The sequence below is a fragment of the Mauremys reevesii genome, linkage group 4, assembly GCF_016161935.1.
Source record: "Mauremys reevesii isolate NIE-2019 linkage group 4, ASM1616193v1, whole genome shotgun sequence".
NCBI lineage: Eukaryota > Metazoa > Chordata > Testudines > Geoemydidae > Mauremys > Mauremys reevesii.
Genome location: NC_052626.1, coordinates 7,224,875 through 7,244,802, shown reverse-complemented (window position 1 = coordinate 7,244,802; position 19,928 = coordinate 7,224,875). Strand labels below are relative to the sequence as shown.

General features: G+C 47.6%; 1 protein-coding gene across 4 annotated transcripts in view; it reads left to right on the top strand.

Annotated features, from left to right (window-relative positions):
• Positions 1 to 559: 559 nt before the first annotated feature.
• The window catches only part of NIN (ninein), a 112,294-nt gene continuing 92,925 nt past the window's right edge, over positions 560 to 19,928 (top strand). For 3 of the 4 annotated variants that reach the window (XM_039534985.1, XM_039534984.1, XM_039534983.1), the window contains exons 1-2: positions 2,015 to 2,065; positions 13,820 to 14,026. In XM_039534985.1, coding sequence (XP_039390919.1) covers positions 13,841 to 14,026 — 186 coding nt within the window. In that variant the 5' untranslated portion in view covers positions 2,015 to 2,065; positions 13,820 to 13,840. Of the gene's footprint in view, positions 669 to 2,014; positions 2,066 to 13,819; positions 14,027 to 19,928 lie in introns of those variants that run through there. The other variant, XM_039534982.1, reaches the window with a different exon arrangement.

Sequence of the window (19,928 nt, the reverse complement as noted above, 5' to 3'; positions counted from 1 at the left end):
GACCTGTCGCCGAAGTGCCCCGAAGACCCACGGCAGAGGCCCCCGCCGCCGAATTACCGCCTAAGAGCCGGCACTTCGGCGGCGGGTCCCGCTTCGGCGGTAATTCGGCGGCGGGGGGTCCGCCGAAGACCTGGAGCGGAAGAAGCTCCGGGGCCCAGGCCCCGCGAGAGTTTTCTGGGGCCCCTGAGTGAGTGAAGGACCCCGCTCCAGGGCCCCCGAAAAACTCTTATGGGGGCCCCTGCGGGGCCTGGGGCAAATTGCCCCACTTGCCCCCCTCCCCCGGGCAGCCCTGTCATGCTGTGAACAGCGAGGAGGAGGAGCAGCCAGGGGGCTGAGAGCCATTGAACCAAACTGGAAACCACTTCAAGCCGGGGGTGCTGCAGCACCCCCAGCACCCATGGGAGGAGGGGGGGGAGGCCGGGGTACACCCCCGTGCAAGCGGCGCTATTCTGACCAGAGGGCGTCGCCCCTCGACTTAGCCGCCGCCTCTTGGGGAGGCGGAGAACCGGAGCGTCCTCACGAAGCTCCCCAGCGGCGCTGCGGCCGCGGCGTAGTGTAGACAAGCCCTGCGCCTGTCAGCGCCTCGGGCCATACAGGCTGATAGCGACCGGCAGGAATAAATAGGGGGCCGCAGGCGGGCAGGGCTCGGCCCGGCTCTCAGCGCCCAGGTGGGTTTCGCGGGGACCAGGGCGCTGCTGGGGGGCGAAGCGGCCCCGCTTTCCCGCGGGCTCCTCCCCTGCCTCGCGGGGCGGGCTCCGGCAGCTCCTCCCGGCGGGCGGTGCCCGGCCAGTCCCCGCCCCGCTCGGCCTGGCGCCGGCTGCCTCCCCCTTGCAGCGCTCGGCCAACGGGCCCGGCACGGCGCGGGGAGCCGGAGCGAGCCGCCGGGCCGGGCATGGGAGCGGGGGCGGCGGCCGCGGCCGGGCGCGCGGGGCTCTGAAGCGGGTACGGGGCGCCGGGCCGGCCGGGGAGGGAGGCGGCATCGGGGGAGCGGGCTCGGAGGGTGCCTGGGGAGGGGTGGGCTGCATTGTGGAGGAGGGAGCTGGCTGGGTGGGGGTGCCTGGGGAGGGATGGGGTGCATTGTGGGGAGGGAGCTGACTGGGTGGGGTGCCTGGGGAGGGATGGGGTGCATTGGGGGAGAGAAGGGTGGATGGGGTGCATTGGGAAAGAGGGAGCTGGCTGGGTGGGGGTGCCTGGGGAGGGATGGGGTGCATTGTGGGGAGGGAGCTGGCTGGGTGGGGGTGCATAGGTGAGGGGTGGGTTACACTGAAGAGGAGGGAGCTGGGTGGGATGCATGGAGAGAGATGGGATCCATTGAGGGAAAGGGAGCTGGGTGAGGGTGCACAGGGGAGGGGTGGGGTGCACTGGGATGCATTGAGGGGGAGGGAGCTGGTGGGTGGGGTACACAGGGTGAATCTAGGAATGGGAGCAGCATGGGGGTGGACTGAGGAGAGCGAGGGGGAGCTTGTGCGGAGGGTGCGGTGGGGATGCATTGAAGATGGGAGAAGTGTGCACTGAGGAGAGGCGCAGCAGAGGAAGGGAGAGGGAGCTGGTGGGGAGTCTTGAGAGGGGAGCATTGATGAGGGAAGCAGAGGACGGGGCGGGGGAGAAGTGAGCAGAGGGAGGGGAAGGGGCAGGGGAGCTGGTGGGGAGGGGAGCATTGATGAGGGAAGCAGAGGAAGGGGGCGGGGGAGAAGTGAGCAGAGGGAGGGGAAGGGGCAGGGGAGGTAGTGGGGAGGGGAGCATTGATGAGGGAAGCAGAGGAAGGGGGCGGGGGAGAAGTGAGCAGAGGGAGGGGAAGGGGGAGGGGCAGGGGAGGTAGTGGAGAGAGGTGCATTCAGCTGGCAGCAGCTTGCAGCTCCCTTTTGTAAAGCTGCCTCCTTAGAGATGTTAATGCTGCGTGTGCTGTCCCCGTGCAGGCTCCTGTGAAGGACGCTGGCCCAGAACAGCGTCAGGGGCTTGGGGTGCATTGTACCCTCCTGAAGCGCTAACAAAAGCCTCCCCCTTTGCTTTGCAGTGACACTTGGGGTGCAGGCGGCAGCTGTGCGAGAGCTTCATTCCCAGGAAGGTGAGTGAGGGCAGGAGGTGTGGGGGACATGGCTCAGGGGTCTGATCCTGGTCTGGGTGCTGGCCAGTTTTACACCAGTGTAACTCCATTAACTGCAACCGGGTGGCTCCTGGCTCAGGCTAGCGTAGGTGAGAGCAGAGCTGGGACGTGCCTGTTTGGCTGCCCGCAGTGGCTGTGTGGATTGAGGACATTGTCCGGGTTGCTAAGGATGGACAGTGATGCTTTGTTTGTACTGAAAGAGAGCAAAGCCCGTGCACGCAAGATTCACATAGTCACTTTTCTTTGCCGTCAGATAACCCTTCTTGTCCCTGCGTGGGATTCACTTGGGGCGAGGGGGAGAATAAGCAGCATCTCTGGGATATTTGGCTGGAATATATCCCAGAGTTTCCCTCCCAGTGCTGTTAATAACGCTGGCCATCCTGAAGGAACTGGCTGGCTTTTCACCACTAATGCTGGTGTCTCTGCATTTTACTGGGCTTGGACAATAGAAACCGGCTAGTCAGTTTCATTGTTGTTCTTGCCCATTGCCTGCTCTGCCTGCCCTGCACTTGCACAGTGCTTTGAGTTTGGTTGGAATCCACAGGAGCTCTGGTTTTGGTTGATAGCCTCAGGGTTTTGAGTCTAGTTCCATGAGAAGATGTGGTTTTTTTTTTGTTTTTTTTAAAGTTTTGTTTTAAAAAATATATAAATGTTGGGCCTAAGTTACCTGACTCTTAAAGAAACAGATGGTCACTGCCCTTTAGGTTTTAATAATATTGGTTGTCTAGTGATTGATCTGTCACTGAAAACAAAGCTACCTCTGTAAGTAAGTTTACAGACAGCATCTGCTGTCTGGTGGTAAAACATGAGCTCTTTAAGATTTTGGACAATCTCGAAAGGTGTTTGGCAGAAGGCAGGAGCTGCAGCTGCAAACAAGGAGAAAATCCTGACACATCCTGGTCCCTGATTCTGCAATTTGATCTGCCAGGGCACACCCCTGCCATAGCATAGTTTCAGCTGCAGGATTGGGGCCTCAGAAATGGGATGGAAGCCGGGCGCATCAGCCTAGCAGAATTGTAAAGTAAGAGAGGGAAAACGTGGGGTTTTACCTGCTGGGTGAATTAATTCTTTTTTTTTTTTCTCCTTTAATCCTTTGAATCATCTTAGGTTTTCATTTGTCCAACTGAGGGGAAAATGGTAATAAAAAGGTTACGGGGCTAAAAAGCCTGATTCCTGCTATTAAATAGATGCTCAGTGTTATGGCAGTGAGTCAGCATTGATAGGCTAGGGAGAGACAAAAGACTTATCAGAGCAAGTACAGGGTTGAGAACTCCTTGCAAATTACGTAATTGCTTATTTCCAGACAAATGGGATGTTGTGGAATATAGCTGCCGCTTGCTTTGTTTACTTTGAAAATAATTAACTCTGTGTATATACCTTGGGTTTTACCACACGGAGGGTTTCTAAAGTTCTTGCGATGTGCAAATTGCAGTAGTTTCTATAATCAAAACAGATGGACACATTGTTTTTTCTTATTGATGCGAAGGCTTATTATTGAGGCTATTACAATGCTAATACTGAAGTGTTGTGAATATTTAAAACAGTGTGCGTCTTTCTGAGCTATTAACATACATTTAGAGCACTTTATACACAATTTATCTTTTGCTAGTCTGTCAGGGAGCGCAACACGGCTAGCAGAATTCCCTTTCCCTGCCAACTTTAAAAGGCTTTAAGAGTTTTATTGGAAATACAGGCAGTGCTGAATAATTAGGGGGGGGGAAACATGGTGATAGATGAGTGTGAGGTTCACAATGACTAGTATTGGGCTGCAAAAATTATTAGTACACTCAATGGGAAAGTGCAGATGCCAGCTGGAGAATTGACTTTGGTGATGACCCTTCAGGAGAGTTCAGTGTGTTGTAAAGTGACTTACTGATACTAAGGTGCCATTTGCAAAATTGTCTTTTGGGGTTTTTCCCCCCCTTTGGCTTCTCTGCCCCCATTGCCTTTTTGCATTGTCTGACACATCAGGGAACTGTTGCTCTCATGAGATGAAATAAGGTTCTGTAAGACTGAGAGTGGCATGGCTTTATTTTAGAAATTATTCTGAAATGCATAAAAAGCAAAGAGCCTGGGTTTGCAGAATATATATATCAGCAGTAGGTGGTGAATCATGCCAGTGTAGACACTGCTCAGATGGAGGAGAGAGAGTTCATTAACTGGGAGAGATAATGACTTTAGATAAGACCACCCAATCACAGACCTTTCAGTGAGCTCAAATATCAGTCATTTCAATGGATGTTTTATTTATCTTGTGAAAAGGCCCTTTTTTTAAACACGACCATTTTTTTTTCTCCTAGCCATATGCCTGTGTAATTCCTATTGTCAAAGCAGTGGAAAGAGAAGAATAAGTTACAGTTTAACCTGTCAAACTATGATCTTGCTTTTCAGTGTGGGACGAGTGCTGCAAAAATGGCTTCTTGTCTTCTGAAATTAGTGTTCTTGTTTTGATGGTGGTTTATGATACAGCACTCTAATAAGACTGTCTAACTGGCAATCATTCAAATCTACAAAGCAGTGAAGACTAATGGCAAAACCATAGGTACTGTATCATTGCCATTTCTTGAAAGGAATTACTTTTGTGATCCTTTGGAGGACAGCTTATTCATGAGTATAAAAAAATTAGGGTGCAGGGCAGTAGCTAAGAGAAACATTTTTGGAGGAACATAACTTAAATGGACAGGATTGAATGTGGCCATGAAAACGAAAAATTACAGAAAATGATATTCCTTTAAAGGAAAGTGGCTGACGCGCTGATTGGTTTTCCTCCTATAACAACGTTGCTGTGTTGTTGATTACAGACTTAGAAATGCAGTGTTCATTTGTGCTGTGCTAATTGTAGTATTCTTACCTGATCATGTTATTGGTTGGTCAGGTAAATCTACCTGTCCATTAGTTTTATACGAAAGCTTGAAGCTTGATATTGATTCGAGAGTTTACCATTCTAAGTAGCAGTCATCTCTGGAGCCTGGGTTATTAAATTTAGCTTGAAATTAAGTTGTATCAGGTCTCTGCAACATGTATTGTGAAGGTTATCTGGTTCTCTTGAGAAGGTAGATTTAATCTAAGAGGTCTGGAAATTAGCAGGAAGGTTGAAATTGGTCTCCTCCACAATTAAAATATTTTCCTTTCATCCTCCATACAACTGATTCTTACTGTGATGCTTCACAAAATGTATGTGTAGGGAAGGATACTTTCATTATAAATATTATAATATCCAAGCTTTTTTCCTAAAGAATCGCCCATAAAACTTCCCTGATGCTAACTGGAAATTTGCTACTTGATATGGTAAACTCTTGAATCAATATCAAGCTGTCAATTTCTGTTGGCGGATTTGTCCCGCCTAAAAGTTTCACCATCTTCTAGCTTTAGTGCTTTGCTAATACTTTTAAGGGCTGAAGCCACCTTGAGGCTCTGATGAACAAAGAGCCGTCATTATGTTAAAGCAGATAAATCTTTGGTTTTCTGCACTGAACCATCTGTTGAAACTTTTAATGTTGGGAGGGTAAATACAAGGACTTCAGTGCTGTAAAACAGGTACAATGAAGGGTTGAATGTGAGGCTGAGCAAAACTACTTTACCAAAATAACCCCCCTCGAGATAGATAGATAGATAGAGATATATAAATATATAAAAACTTGGAGACTGCATCTCGCAGCTAGAGAGTGATCCCTGACGTGGGCGACTCTATCAGCTGTGCCTGAGCATTGCTCTTGCTGCAGCTTTTTTTATGCACTCGTCTGGGGAGCGACTGAGCAGTGAGGACAAGCCAGACATTCCATCTAGTATCAGCTGCTGGGCCATCTGGAGGGGAGATGAAAGGCCTGAGTTTAACTCTGGCTTTGTATTTTTGTTTTGTTTCCCCCCCCCCCCCCCCTTCTAGGCCCTCTTTCCCCTGCCAATCTGCCTGCTCTCACATCTCCCCTACCGCCCCCGATGGCACATAACCCTCAGTGGTGACACACAGTCAGTTTCTGCACTTGAAATTGCTGGAGGTCAGAGTCTCACTACAGTACAGTGTTCTGGTACTGCTGGCTTCGGTAACTGGGCTGCTTGGTGGTGGCTCAACACTCCTTGGCTTTTCTGGTGCCAGTTGGGGTTGTGAGCTCGTGAGGCAAGAGCTCTCTAAGCACTGCTGAATAAGGCAGAGAGATGAGCAGGCATCTTGACTCACTTTACAGAGTGTCCTGTAGCCTGGATTATAAACTGGAGGGTGTGTGGGGGAGGCTGCCTTCAGCTGAAGATGATTATTAGCTGGCCTACAGAAAGGTGAACTACCTTCCATGCATCCATCTTCTCTATCTAACATGCAATTCTCTGCAATGCTTTCCTGCAGAGTGGGGGAACGGAACACATGCTCTCTGCAGCTGGGGAGGGACTGCTAAGATTCCTGAGTTTTAAACCTGAAGTATTCCGTGATCTTTCCCCTGCCGTGGTCTGGAAATAGGCCTTGCAGTGTGTCTGAAAGATCACTAAACCCTCTCCTCACCGGCCAGCAGAGGCAACGATGTAGGGTTTGCTCTGCCAACAATGCCAGCCTGCATTGCCCATCGGTCTGACGTTCTCCCCGACACCTTTGCACTTACCCCGTCCCTCATGCATAGTTGGAGCTCCCTGTAAAAATCCCCAACGTCCCCACGTTCTTTCACACCCCTCCTTAAAACTCACCTCCACTGTAACGCGTACACGACGCTGGACAATAGGTGAGCAGCTGGTGTGCTGTGACTGCTGATTATTGCAATAATCATATTGGTCTCGCTGTTCCCTTGGCCTCCAGAGGACTCCCCATTCCTCCCCTGCCCACGTCTGTCTGTACCCATCTGTTATCTCATCATATACCTGCATTATAAGCTTTTTGGTGGAGGGACCATCCTTCTGATAGATGCATGTGCAGCGCCTAGCACAATAGGTTCCTGACTGGGACCCCTAGGTCGTACCTCAGTACAAATAATAAGAACCCATTATGGAAATTCTTTTGCCACCAGCCCCCTTCGTTTTTTTAAATCTGGGGCCTTTCAGTGCTGCATCCGACTTCAGCTGACGTGGTGCAGCACGTGAGCAAAGCCGTCTTTAGGGGCTGGTGAACGCAATGAAGTTCTATTGTGTCTGAGCAGAGTTTACTCCTGGGGAAATTTTGTGCCAAAAAATTCTGCGCACAATATTTTAAAATTCTGCATATTTTAGTTGTCAAAATAACACTCTATAATCAGGCCAGTTTCAATTATTTTTGGTAATACAGGCAACAACAAATATTCCCCTGGGAGTAGACTGTTAACGAAACACCTGTGACAACCCAGTTCCTGTTTCTCTGCCCCCTTGCCCTTAGAGCCCAGCCACAGGGCCCCTCACGGCCCAGACACCCACACCTCCTACCCCCAGAGCCCAGCCGCGGGGCAACCCCCAGCCCAGAAACCAGCACCCCTTCCCCCAGAGCCCAGCTGCGGGGTACCCCCGAGCCCAGACACCCGCACCCTTATCCCCACCCCCTGAACCCAGCTATAGGGCATCCTTCCAGCCTAGACACCCGCACCTCCTATCCTCCAGAGCCCACCTGCAGGGCCTCCAGCTCAGACACCTGTACCCCTTCCCCAAGCCCAGGCATCCAGAGGGAGAAACAGCCTGATGCTGGGTGTTGGGTTTGTAGGGAGTTTCCTGCACGTCGCCCCCTTCCTTCAGGGCATGCTGGCAACTGCAGCTGCTAGGAACTCTCCAGTTCCACCTCTTCCCCCCGCCCCTTCACCCCCGGCAATACCTTCTATTTGCGAGCTAGGCTCTGCTGGGTCCAGCAGCCCCTGATGGCAGCCAGCAGCTCTACAGCCCATTTCTGCGAGGGGGAAAAAGGAAATTCTGTGCAGAACATTAATTCTGCACAAATTCTGCATTGCTCAGTATTCCCCAAGGAGTAACAGATGTCAGCCGTGGTATTATCTGAACATGATTCGTCCCAGGCTGTGCTGATTTCTAAGCAGAGGTCAGCATCACGTCCACTAACATGAGGGTTCAGACACAGTGTAGGCCAGTCCAGAGATGGGAAGAACCCAAACCGTTTAGAGTCTGGTAGTTGAAACCCACAGCCGTGTATTGCACCAAACTTATCTACGCTTGAAATGCTACAGTGGTACAACAGCAGAATTGCAGCTGTGCCACTGGAGTGCTTCATGCAGATGCTATCTATGCTGGCAGGAGGGTCATAGGTAATCCACCTCGCGGAGAGGTTAGCACTGCCTACAAAAGGGACATAGGTCGGCTTAACTGGGTCACTCAGAGGGGTGGATTTTTTCACCCCCCGAGCCACGTAGCTGGGTCAGTCTAGTTTTCTTGTGTAGAACAGCTCTATAAGCCAATGCAGACTGGAGTTCAGGTGTCCCATGTTCCCTGTGGGATGTGCTCCTACACTGCATTCTGCAGTTTCAGAGCTGTGTGCAAGGGTGGGTCCCCACTGAGTGCACGCTAGGAAGTAATTCTGGAGGTGACAGTGGCATAGGTCTGCCTCGGAAGGTGAAAGTCACAAACTCTTTGTCCAGAGGGTTCGCTTCTTTGGTGCCTTGACTCCAAGGAGAAGTGTGAAACTCTGTTCTAAGGGATCGCGATCTTCTGCAGAAGCTAGGATTTCATTCTACAAGCTTTCTAGCTGTTCTGATTGCAAAGAAAACGTTCTGACTCTGTTCTGGTACAGCGGTTTGGGTTTACTGAATGTCCCAGACACTATAGGGATGGGTGTATATCACTGGGGAATGTAGCATTCATAGACATCTCTCTCTTCTGCTCCCCACCCTCCATTTTCCTTTAAATTGCAGGGAACATGGTGTTTGTGGCTATCGGCTAGTAGACTGATGTAAATTTTTTCCCAAGCTCTGAATTGAATGTAAATATCTACTCCCTCAAGTTCTTTTTGTCACACCACCAAACAGGTGTTGGTTGCAGCATTTGGGTTGTTTTGGTTTGGTTTGGGTTGGTTTTTTGTTGCTGAAACAGTGTGAAGGATTCTGGGATATGGATTCACAAAAGGAAGAACAGGTGATCTGGGGTGCTTGAGAACCCCGGCTGTAGCCACGCATGGGTGGGAGGGGAGTGGTTTGAGCCACTGATGTTGCCCTAAACAGCCTGAGATGCAAGAAGAGACTATTTCACCCATCCAATTCAGTGCACCTGAGCCAGGTTTTGCCGGACCATGTCTGCTACCCAGACAAGTTCTGCTGGTCAGGACTTCAGTCTATATGGTGCAGGGGCAGATCCCCTTCTTTTTTCCCAGCATAGTGCTCTGGGAAACACCTTATGCTGTCAGGTTTGTTCTGACTCTCTTGCCGTTTCTGCCATTGGTGCTCACTTCACCAGCCTCTGGTCTGAATACCAAAGTGAGCTGTGAAGATGATGCGAAGGGCAGGGCATATAGGAGCCGCAGTATCTGTAGCAGAGAACAAAAGGGGCCTGATTCTTCGTTGTTCTACTTCTTGTGGAGTCATTTATGCTAGTGCACAGTGGGTGTAAGTGATTACACAAGGACCAAGGCAATTCAGAATCCAGCCCATGTGTTGAGAGCATGGCCTGTCGGCTGGCCTGTCTTCTCCCCTGGGGATTTCTGAAAGCTAATTATCAAAGATCATCGACTTGAGGCAGCTTTATCGCTGATTAGCCCTCTGCCACTGAATGCTTGTTAGGTCTGATTTTGCGGCTTGCTGTGCTCTTGAAGAGCATTGGGTTTCTTCAAGCTTGTTTTTTTGGGCAGAAATGTCAGTAGCCGTCAGAGTAACGTAGCGGTCCTGAATCCTTGCAGGTGTCGCTAATAAAAGCAAAAGTACCCTTTGGCACGACTATTTCATGGTCCCTGTTCTGCAGGAGACCCGCAATGAGGAGGGGAGGAGAGATCCACGCTCATCATGATTAGCACTTTGGGCAGGGGTTCTCCCATTGCGGTGTGGGTGCCGTTGAGCGTCCCAGCCTGAATGTGCAAGACAAAAACAGATACAAAACCTCCTAAACTTGAGAGGCCTTGGGCTGTGATCTCAGGCTGCATGTTTGCAAAGTGTCTCTTCTGGCTTAGAATGTCTGCTTGTGCCTGTCCCTCCAGGCTGCCCTCCAGCAAAACAATTCTACTAGAGCCCAAGACCCGTGCAGAAGGTCCTGGGTTGCATCCTTCTAATGACCATGTCATCTGTTGGCATATGGTTCCATGCTCCGTTACATGTGTGTGACAAAAATGCAAATAAATGGCCATGTACATATGCAGAAAGGGTGGTTGGCCAACTAATTCCACATAAGGCCTTGCGAGCTCATTGGCAGTCATGAATGATGGCTTGTTCCAGAGTTTTAAGAAGGGGAACAAATGTACAATGGAAGGCGCGTCTACAGAAGCTGCTTTGTAGCCGTGTCTGATCCCATTGCTCAGTGTCATTAACAAGGCTGGAAACACCAAAAACTGGTTTAATAAAATGACGCGTTTGTGCTGAGTTCTTGGCAGGGTTCTTCTTTTTTCATTTCTGGCAGGAAATTCTGCTTCTGTCCCATGTATAGCTGGGATTGGGTCCTTTGATTATTAATTCATTTGCATAACCCCAGGCTGAGCTAACTTAATCCCCGACTTTAAGGAAGGTGGGAGGCAGCAGGGGCCAAAAACGCTCATGCGGGTGTGTGTAATCAGTAACATTTCTGGGGGTGGCTTTTTAAAATGTGCAGGCTGGCGTTCTGTGGCTGGGTTAGTTCCAGAGAGAGGAGTTTTGTTTAGCTCTGCTGCTCTTTCACTTAATGGCTCACCTTGCACATGTCGTGGCTTGCAGCTTTTCCGTGCTCCGCAGTGATGAGCTACAAGTCAATACGAGCCCTGCCATGGTTGTGCTCTTTGCATGGACTCGAGATGTTGATAAGAATTTGACCCATATGTGCTGGTTTCCATGACATAGCAGCATATTCGGCTTTGCTCTGTGGAGCTCCTTTCATGAGTGCTGACCGAGTCCTGGAGCCAAGCTTGACCTTGTACCTTAGGTGGCACGTGATCAGGATTCATCACCAAATTTGGTCCGCTTTTTGGATCGTTAGCTTGCCCAGCTGAGGCCAGGTACTGACGGGGAGCGCGACATGAACGCTGATCCATGCCCCCCACCAGGCCAAGTAGCTGTACTGAGATAGGCCTCGATAGACTCCGCTCCCCAGAACAGGAGGGTTTGTACAGTTTAATGAGCCACTTCGCTGAACTGTAGAGAAAAACCTCAAGTGGTCTTGCATGCTACTGTCATGCCAATCTCCTCAGTTGCTGTGGACAGAAGCACTTGAGCTGCTTGTAGAGAAAAAGGGGGCAACCCAGACTTTAGAGTGTGTGTGAGTGTGGGATGGGGGTACAAATCAGTCTTTTTTTCTTCCTAGAAAAGGGAGAACACAGCTACACTCGGTCTTTCCATCGGTGAAAGTGGTTGCTGGTGCTATGTGATTTTTCCTGCTGGTAAACAACCCAAGAGACTGGCAACATGTAGGATGGAAAAGAGGAAGCAAGCTAGCATGGTCAGAGGAGAAATGGGTGTTCTTGGCTAACAGTATGTTGTGTAGCGTTGTAGGAGTGCGTGGTGTGGCCCTGCCTACAGTCTAATAACAGGCAAGGGTAAAAGGTGGAGGACAGCAAAGATGTAACACGAGACATTTCAGACGAGGGGCTCTAGAAATCTGTCCCTTAGTTTTGCTTCACACCGTTGACCTGCAATCAGCTCTGTTTCTACCGCGTGTGTTGTTTTTCTTCTTGCTGTTGCAGACAAAGCATTACCTAAACCACCTAGGGAACAAACGTAGCTCCTGGGAACACTCTCTTCTTACGCCACCTCATTTGCTGGCTCCAGTGAAGCTAAACAAGCTGCGTTTTGATGAACTGCTGCAAAGCAGCTAGTACTATCATGTAAACAGGGAAGCTCTTTGCATCAGCCTGACTCATTCAGTCTTTTGTGGGCTGGGGGGGAGAGGGGTCCCCTCTGTGCAGTGCAGAAATAATTATATACTGGGTCTCTGCTGAATAAAGCAGAGCTAATGAGTATTGCTAAGCAGGCCTTCGGTGCTACACTGGGGCCACTCAGCCAAATGACGCTCCTTGCAATTCATGTTCGGATTGAAGATAACGTTTAGGGTAAGTTAACATGGCTCTGGTACTGGCAGGTCAGGTGACTGAAGATGGAAGTAGATTCCACCTCCCTGATGTAATTGGTCCTAATTGATCTGAAAACTTGAAAAAGGCTTGCGTGAGAATTGCCTTCTGCTATCCATTTAATCACTGGGCTTCAGAGCTTCCTGAGACTCTAATAGTGGCCAAGTAGGATTTTTTTTTAGGGCTGTCAAGCGATTAAAAAAATTATTTGCGATTGTTCACACTGTTAAGCAATAATGGTATTCTATTTATTTAAATTTTTGGATGTTTTCTACATTTTCAAATATATTGATTTCAATTACAACACAGAATATAAAGTGTACGGTGCTCACTTTATATTTATTTTTGATTACAAGTGTTTGCACTGTAAAAGTCAAAAGAAATAGTATTTTCCAATTCACCTAATACAAGTACTGTAATGCAATTGTATCTTGCAATGCCGGCTACAAAAGTGCCATGCAAATACCTGTTCTCACTTTCTGGTGACATTGTAATAAGAAAAGGGCTGCATTATCTCATGTAAATGTAACCAACCTTGTTTGTCTTGGTGATTGGCTGAACGAGAAGTAGGACTGAGTGGACTTGTAGGCTCTGAAGTTTTACATTGTTTTGTTTTTGAGAGCAGTTATATAACACACAAAAATCTACATTTGTAAGTTGCACTTTCAGGACAAAGAGATTGCATTACAGTACTGTACTTGCATGAGGTGAATTGAAAAATACTATTTCTTCTGTTTATCATTTTTCAGTGCAAATATTTGTAATCAAAATATACACCGATTTCAGTTATAACACAGAATACAAGATATATATATAAAAATGTAGAAAAACATCCAACATATTTAATAAATTTCAATTGGTAGTCTCTTGTTTCGCAGTGCGATTAAAACTGTGATTAATTGCAATTAATTTTTTTAATTGCGATTAATTTTTTTGAGTTAATCACGTGAGTTAACTGCAATTAATCGATAGCACTATTTTTTTCTTAATTGAAATGGGGAAAAAGTATCTCTGAGAAAGAACTAAAACTCATCACCACCTTGATGGATTCAGAATCCCAGAAGAAATCATCCTAGCAAGAAATCCCAGGACCTGACTAGTTTTTCCTAAATCTTTGCTAGAATCAGGGAGCTCTCTCTGTTTTCACCCACTTCAAAACAATAGGGAGAGTGGGTGGTAATAGCTGACTTTTGGTTGTCTAAAGGTCGTTGTGTTTTTCTTTCAGCATCCACCTCTATTGATGCAGATTGAGTGTTGCTACAGGTAACATGCGTGGGTGAGAGAAAGCTCTTCTCTGTTGCTGGGCTGTGGAATTCAGTAAAGCCAAGATGTATTAGAGCTCCTGAAAAATCCTCAGCGCAGAGGCCCAGAGCCATCCAAGTAGCATGTTCTTTCGCCCAGTAGAGGCAGTTGATTGTTTCTCCTCTCTGGCATTTTAGCCTGGTTTCAGGTCAGCGCATGGATTGCTACACTTCTCACTCGGCACTGCTGGTGGAACTGTTTATCGTGCAACTGCCTGCGTCGCTCAGCGTGCAAAAGCGTGTCCGGTAAAGCCCTTCATCAGTGTAACATCCAATGTCTCTTCCTCCCGGCAGGTGAGCGTGGTGGGTGATGGGATGGATGAAGCCGAGCAGAACCAGTACGAAGCCCGTCTCAAGGAGCTCTTTGACAGCTTTGACAGCACGGGCACTGGATCCCTTGGGCAGGAGGAGCTGACCGATCTGTGTCACGTGTTACATCTGGAGGAAGTGGCTCCTGGAGCGCTGCAACAGACGCTTCTGCAAGGCAACCTTCTTGGCAGGGTAAGGCCAACGGACTATGGAGGGAGTAAGTGCCCCTGCTAAAGCCAACAAGCACATCCTAGCTCATGTAACTGTCTGGCAAAGGGGGATAATGAAAAGGTGTGGCGTGCCCTGATGGTTGCATCTCAGTGGGAGCACATGGGAACTTTTGGTTATTTAATTCAGAATCCTGGTCGTGACTGTAAATTAACGACTTCTGTGACTTCTTGCAAGGAAAGAGGCAAAAAGAGCACTAGTCAAAGCTGCTTTTCCCCGCACACTGTATTTTGCAGGGCTTCTCTTAGTGCTCCCTGTTCTAGGCCAATGGCCTGACCTAGGCCGTTTCTAGGCTAAGGAAACCCACAATAGGGTAACTAGTTTCACTGGCACCAAACCCTAACGCAGATATGGTGCACCAGGGCACAGCAGGGCTTGCGCTGGTGTGTTACCCAACTGAGAGGCACCGATGCAGCGTATGCACATGAGGGGTTTGTGAAGATGTCACCGTGCTGATGTTGCTAGGTGAAGGGAGGAGGCTGCTTATCTCCTCTGCTGTAAAAGGTAATTACTTATAAAGTGATGCCTCTCCTCGCTGGTGCTTGGAAGCAGAAGTCAAGAGTGACTCAATTCTGGCATTTCCCTATGGCTTTCACTTGAGCTGAAACAAGTGCACAGAGCAGTTGCTGAAGGAGGAATTAGTGACAATGAGGAAGAAAACTATTGCTAAAGGATGCATTTCTCAAGACTTTAAGGAAGTCAGTCACACCGAGTCTTTGGGCCAGAGTCACTTCCTTTCCAATGCAGAGCGGAGTGACTTCTGCTTCAACTATTGCATTCAACTAATGGGGTTTGTTTACACACAAACTGCCTTTAACTCGGATGTTGCCCTGATTTAATTAAACTGGTGCAGCTTTGTTTGGTGCACTCTGACACTCGTTTAAAACTGTTTTCATCCAATGTAAGATGGTGCATCGATTTAGCTTATGCCTGTTAAATAACCGATATAAACCAGATTTAAACTGGTGTAAGTGTGTCCACAGGCATAAAGTTGCACCGGTAAAACTTAATTGGGGTGACATCAACACGTCTAGTTAAATGAGTGCAACATTTAGACCGGCCCTTATGACACTCTGTCCAAATATACTCCTGGCAGCAGGCTTGGAAACGGGCCATCATTGGTTCTACAGGTGTTCATTAACTTTCCATGCAAGTGATCTGGCTTTGTTTCAGTTTTGATACTGTTTGTGTTTAAAGTATTTTCCCTTTATTTCTTCCATGAGGTGGTGGTAAGAAGAAATCCTGTGACTTTGTGCTCCAGTGGCCTTCCAGATAGCGGGGAGGGGGTGTTCAGTCTTTGTCTAATGGCCTCAATTATTATAGAATTCTTAAAACTGAGGCTAGTTTCAGACATGACTTTGATCTTTTACATTTACAGTCCACTATATCCTCCCACTCTACAGAGAGCATGGGATTTCCTCAAATGTAACCAGGACACACTGCTGTGACTCCTGAGTGGGTGGATTATGTGGAGGAGCAGCTGTGGTCTGTGAATTGTTCGCCACTGCTGAGCTTCCCTCTTGCTAGCTCACAGAACCTGTGTACGGTGATACTGTGTGCCAGATTTGGTACCAGCTTGTCTGGATAACGGTGGTGCAAGTGAATGCACCTGTTTTTAAAGCAGCATTACGGTGTGATGTTTGCTTTATAGACTTCAAGATCAGCCTGTTGCTCAGTGTGAACCAGGTGCATCATGGGACTTTCAAACTTAAAACAAATGTCACATGTTGCTGGGCTGTATGCACAAGACGCGTGCCCCTGAAAATGAAGAGCTTTGGAGCGGAAAGCCTTCGTTTGGTAAAACTCCTTAAAATCAGGAAAAAAGAGGAAGCTAGGGCCAAGTTTCCTCTGCTTCAGACTAGGGCAAGCGCAATAATTTGACCTGCGAATTTCTCACCAAACCTAATCTCCCTCAGACAAAATAACTTTGTGAAAAAGAAACTTCCTTCCCCTTGGGTTGAGATTCTCTTGCAGATGGGACTTGCTGGCAGGGAAGCATTAATGGATACAAGAGGAGACTTCTGACCTTTCCAAACAGCAGCATGGAATTTGCTTGAATACTAGTTACTTACTTTCCATCCCAGCTCAAACTTTTTCCGTTCATCATCCGGCTTCGCGATCATCCGGCTTCGCTGCAGAACATGAGAGCAGACGGGAGGGGGAAAAAATAAGGGGTTCCCCAAAAGCCTGGTTGCTTGAATTTTGCCAGGGAATTTGGCCAGCTATAAAGCTAGAACGAAGTCCCTTGTCAGATGCCTACTTAGAGAGTAACAGGGACAAGTTAAAAAGGAAATGTCGGAAACGCTCGGCCCAAAGAAAAGAAGAGGCTGCTATTAAAGAATGTCATGAAGACTGAATCACTCTTGCATAGTTATCACAACGTACTTAATCTCCTAAAACTTTCCTGAGGCAATGACAATGTTTTTGGGGGGTTTTTGGCTTTCAGAACAGTTCTGTTATAGTCTCGTGTCTTAGTGAGATCTCTGTCTTCAGCCTCTCCTCAGGTCTCTCCGCTTACCCCACTTGCTAGTGGCATCAATGGTCCATGCCTGAGTATGAACCTGATTTAATGGTTATCAAATCCTAGGGAGGTTGTCAAGAGAATGGCAGTAAACGCGCTGCTCCCTAATGGAGGTCTGTTCTATCAGCACCAATCTACTTCCTACAGATGGTTACTCTCCACAATGAGTGGCTTTTGTTTGGTGTATTTAAAAAGCAACCTTGTTTTAAAGGACACTTGTGCGGTGGGGGAGAAGTGAACTGACATGTCTAAGCAGTTGCAACTCGGCAAGTCACGTGCAAGCTTTTGTATTTGATGTTTGCCTATGAATAATGAATACACGAAGTCGCGGCATGTAGTATGGTATTTGCCCAGTGCCCCGGTGATGAAAGTTATATAGCAATGCGTACAACAAACACTGCTTCTGATTTACTTGGTGGTTATCTGGAGTCATGTCAGTTTGAATTAAGCTAACATACCACTTTCTGTGCATAAGACTCTAAGGATTAACCAATCCACTCTACCTTCCCGGTATGTCTTGGTTATAGAAATCCGATAGTTTGTCTTGCAGTCGGACTAACCCAACTCTCACTATCCTTTCTTATTTCCATTGTGTACGAAGGCAGTGCTCAAAATAACCCTTCAAATTCCTCTGTGGGGTGCATTTCATCCTGCCTTTTGAGATACAGTAGCCAGGGTGCTTGTAGATTTCCGTCTATTTTCTGGACTTTAACAGTTAACTATGGTTTGTGCATCATAAAGGCAACAGTAGGGCTTGGTAGGGAATACAAAAAATTAGTGTTAGTGTGACTTTTGCATCAGTTGTGCTTCTAGTTCAGCCACAGTGGAAGTGTGCTAGGTGCCTCCCAAAACAAGGAGACATGGTCCCTGCCTTAGAGTTGAAATGTGAGACTAGACCGTGTAGCCATTGAGCCACTGGAATGTATTTTACCTATTTCCTTTCAGGCGGCAGAAGCTTTATGCTGAACTGTAATCACTGAGTGTTTGCTGCTTGTGAAGGATCCGTTTAGTTTTACAGCTACATAGGTTCATACAGCTCTCAATAGCGATTCCTTGCATCTAGTCTGCATTGAATGCTGTCAATAACTTTCCTCCAGTGCCTCAATGATAAAACTAGCTCTTTAAGGAAACGTGTCTTTCGAATGATTTGCAATAAAAGGAGACAAAACCAAAGTTTCCATCCCAAGCATCTTAAGTTTAAAGAACTACCAACGAGAGTCTGTTTCTGGTAGTGCTCTATGCTGTTCCTTCATGCTGTATAAAGACAGCCTCCTAACTCTTTCCTGCTGATCCTGACTTGTCTTTGATGGGAGGACTTTTGTATTGGGAGGACTGGGTTGGTTCCATCGCAGGAGGCTAAAACCTCTGGCTGTCCCAGCCCCTGTTTCTGGGGAGTGTTGAGGCTCAGGCAGTCCAAGTATCCAGCGCATTATAGAGACACGTATGAAACAGCATATAGCTTACACTGTGCCTATACCTAGTGGAGATGGGTGGGTGGCCTGGCCTGGCCTGGTCTAAACTGGGGTTCGTAGCCACTGAGGTCGATACACCCATGCAACCCTTAGTGCTGATGTGCTGTACCAGTGTAAACTGTACCTGGATTTAATGCAGATTGACTCCTGTAGTGATACCAGTGGCTAAAACTCTGGTGTAGACAAGGCTGAAGACTCTCTTGTGGCCTTCTTCAGGAGGGGCTGGAAGAGGTCGGGTTTCAGACAGATACGCCTGATGTAAAAAGCAAACAGGCAAACATGCACAGAGAGCACCTGCTCCGTTTGTTTTCCTTTTGCAGCTCATCTTTAAAGGACTGCCTGCTGCCTCCCTGAAATCTCTTAGCAAAGCCTGCCATGATAACATTCTGTATCTCTCTCCCATTCTGTCATTTTGTTTGTGTGCATATAAAATGGGCTGTTTAAGAATTCATCTATCCCCTGTTTATTCTCCACCTGAAGTCGCTCTCTGGCTGTGACAGTATGGTTGGTTGCTGTGGGAATGAATTCACAAACAGAGGATTATGACTTCAAGTCGAGAATCTTCTTATATTTCCCTTTCCTTGTTCTTCATAGAAGCTGGTACCAGATTCTCTCATGGGAGAGGTAACTTGAAGAGTGTTGATTTGGATTGTGTGGAGGCTAATAGTGAAAATAATGAATAGTTTGACACACACACACCAGCGCCGGGTCCCTTCTAGGCTTATATTGCTACGATTCTGTTTTTTCTTTCTAGTGCTAATAAGGGTGCTAGTTTATAGGAAGCTTCCTTCTAAAAATGGGTCTCAGGATTTCTAAACACTGTCAGGAAAATGCTGCAACCTGCAGTTCAATTAGCCTCTGATTACCATGGGGAAACAGCCATCCTATTGCTGTACATATTGTCTTTTGATTTACTTGTACTTGGATAATTCTTCTCACCTGGGACAAGATGCCTTATTCAGTGGGTGAATACACTATAATTTAGTCTTTGTCTTCCTCTTCCTTGTGAGGACGTGGTGAGTAGGTTGTGTGCATGGGATGAGAAATCCCCAGGATCATTTTGCAAGACTATCGTAAATAGTGCACCAAACCCCACCCCCTCCCCCCCCACTGCAATTTTTTCTCCCGGTAGCCTAAATCTGCTTAAATAGTGGCAATAACTGTAAAGCCTGGGGACGGGGACCTTTCCTCCGTACCTGTTTGTAGCAGCATCTAGCACAATGGGACCCTGATCCTCATTTGGGCCACTGGGTTGCTAACGCCCTACAGAACTAATGCTGTGTCCTTACACTCCATTTTATTTCCTGTTTGTTATGCATGAGGAACTTAGTAGTAAATGCTGTACCAACAGCACCTACAAACTTGAGAGCGCTGCCAATTGCTAGATTCTGAAATGTCATTTGGGCTCCCTTTAATTCAGTCATCAAGAGCATTAAACTTTGCATCTACTGTAACCATTTCGCCCCAGGGCTCTCCTCCTTCTGTTCTGAAGGGGCTTAGGAGGTTTTTTATCTTACGTTTCTAAGACAGTTTTTCAGAAGTTGAGGTAAACGGAGCTGCAGTTGAACCTCAGAATTACAGAAACCTCAGGAATGGAGGTTGTTCGTAACTCTGAAATGTTTGGAATTCTGAACAAAACGTTCTGATTGGTCTTTCAAAAGTTTACAGCTGAACATTGACTTAATACAGCGTTGAAACTTTACTATGCAGGAGAAAAATGCTGCCTTCCCTTGATTTTTGTAGTAGTTTACGTTTAATGCAGTACTGTACTGTTGGGTTTTTTCTGTTTCTTCTTCTGCCTGGCTGTGTACTTCCAAATGAGCTGTGTGGTTGACTGGTCAGCTCATGACTCTGAGGTTCTCCTGTATGTTCA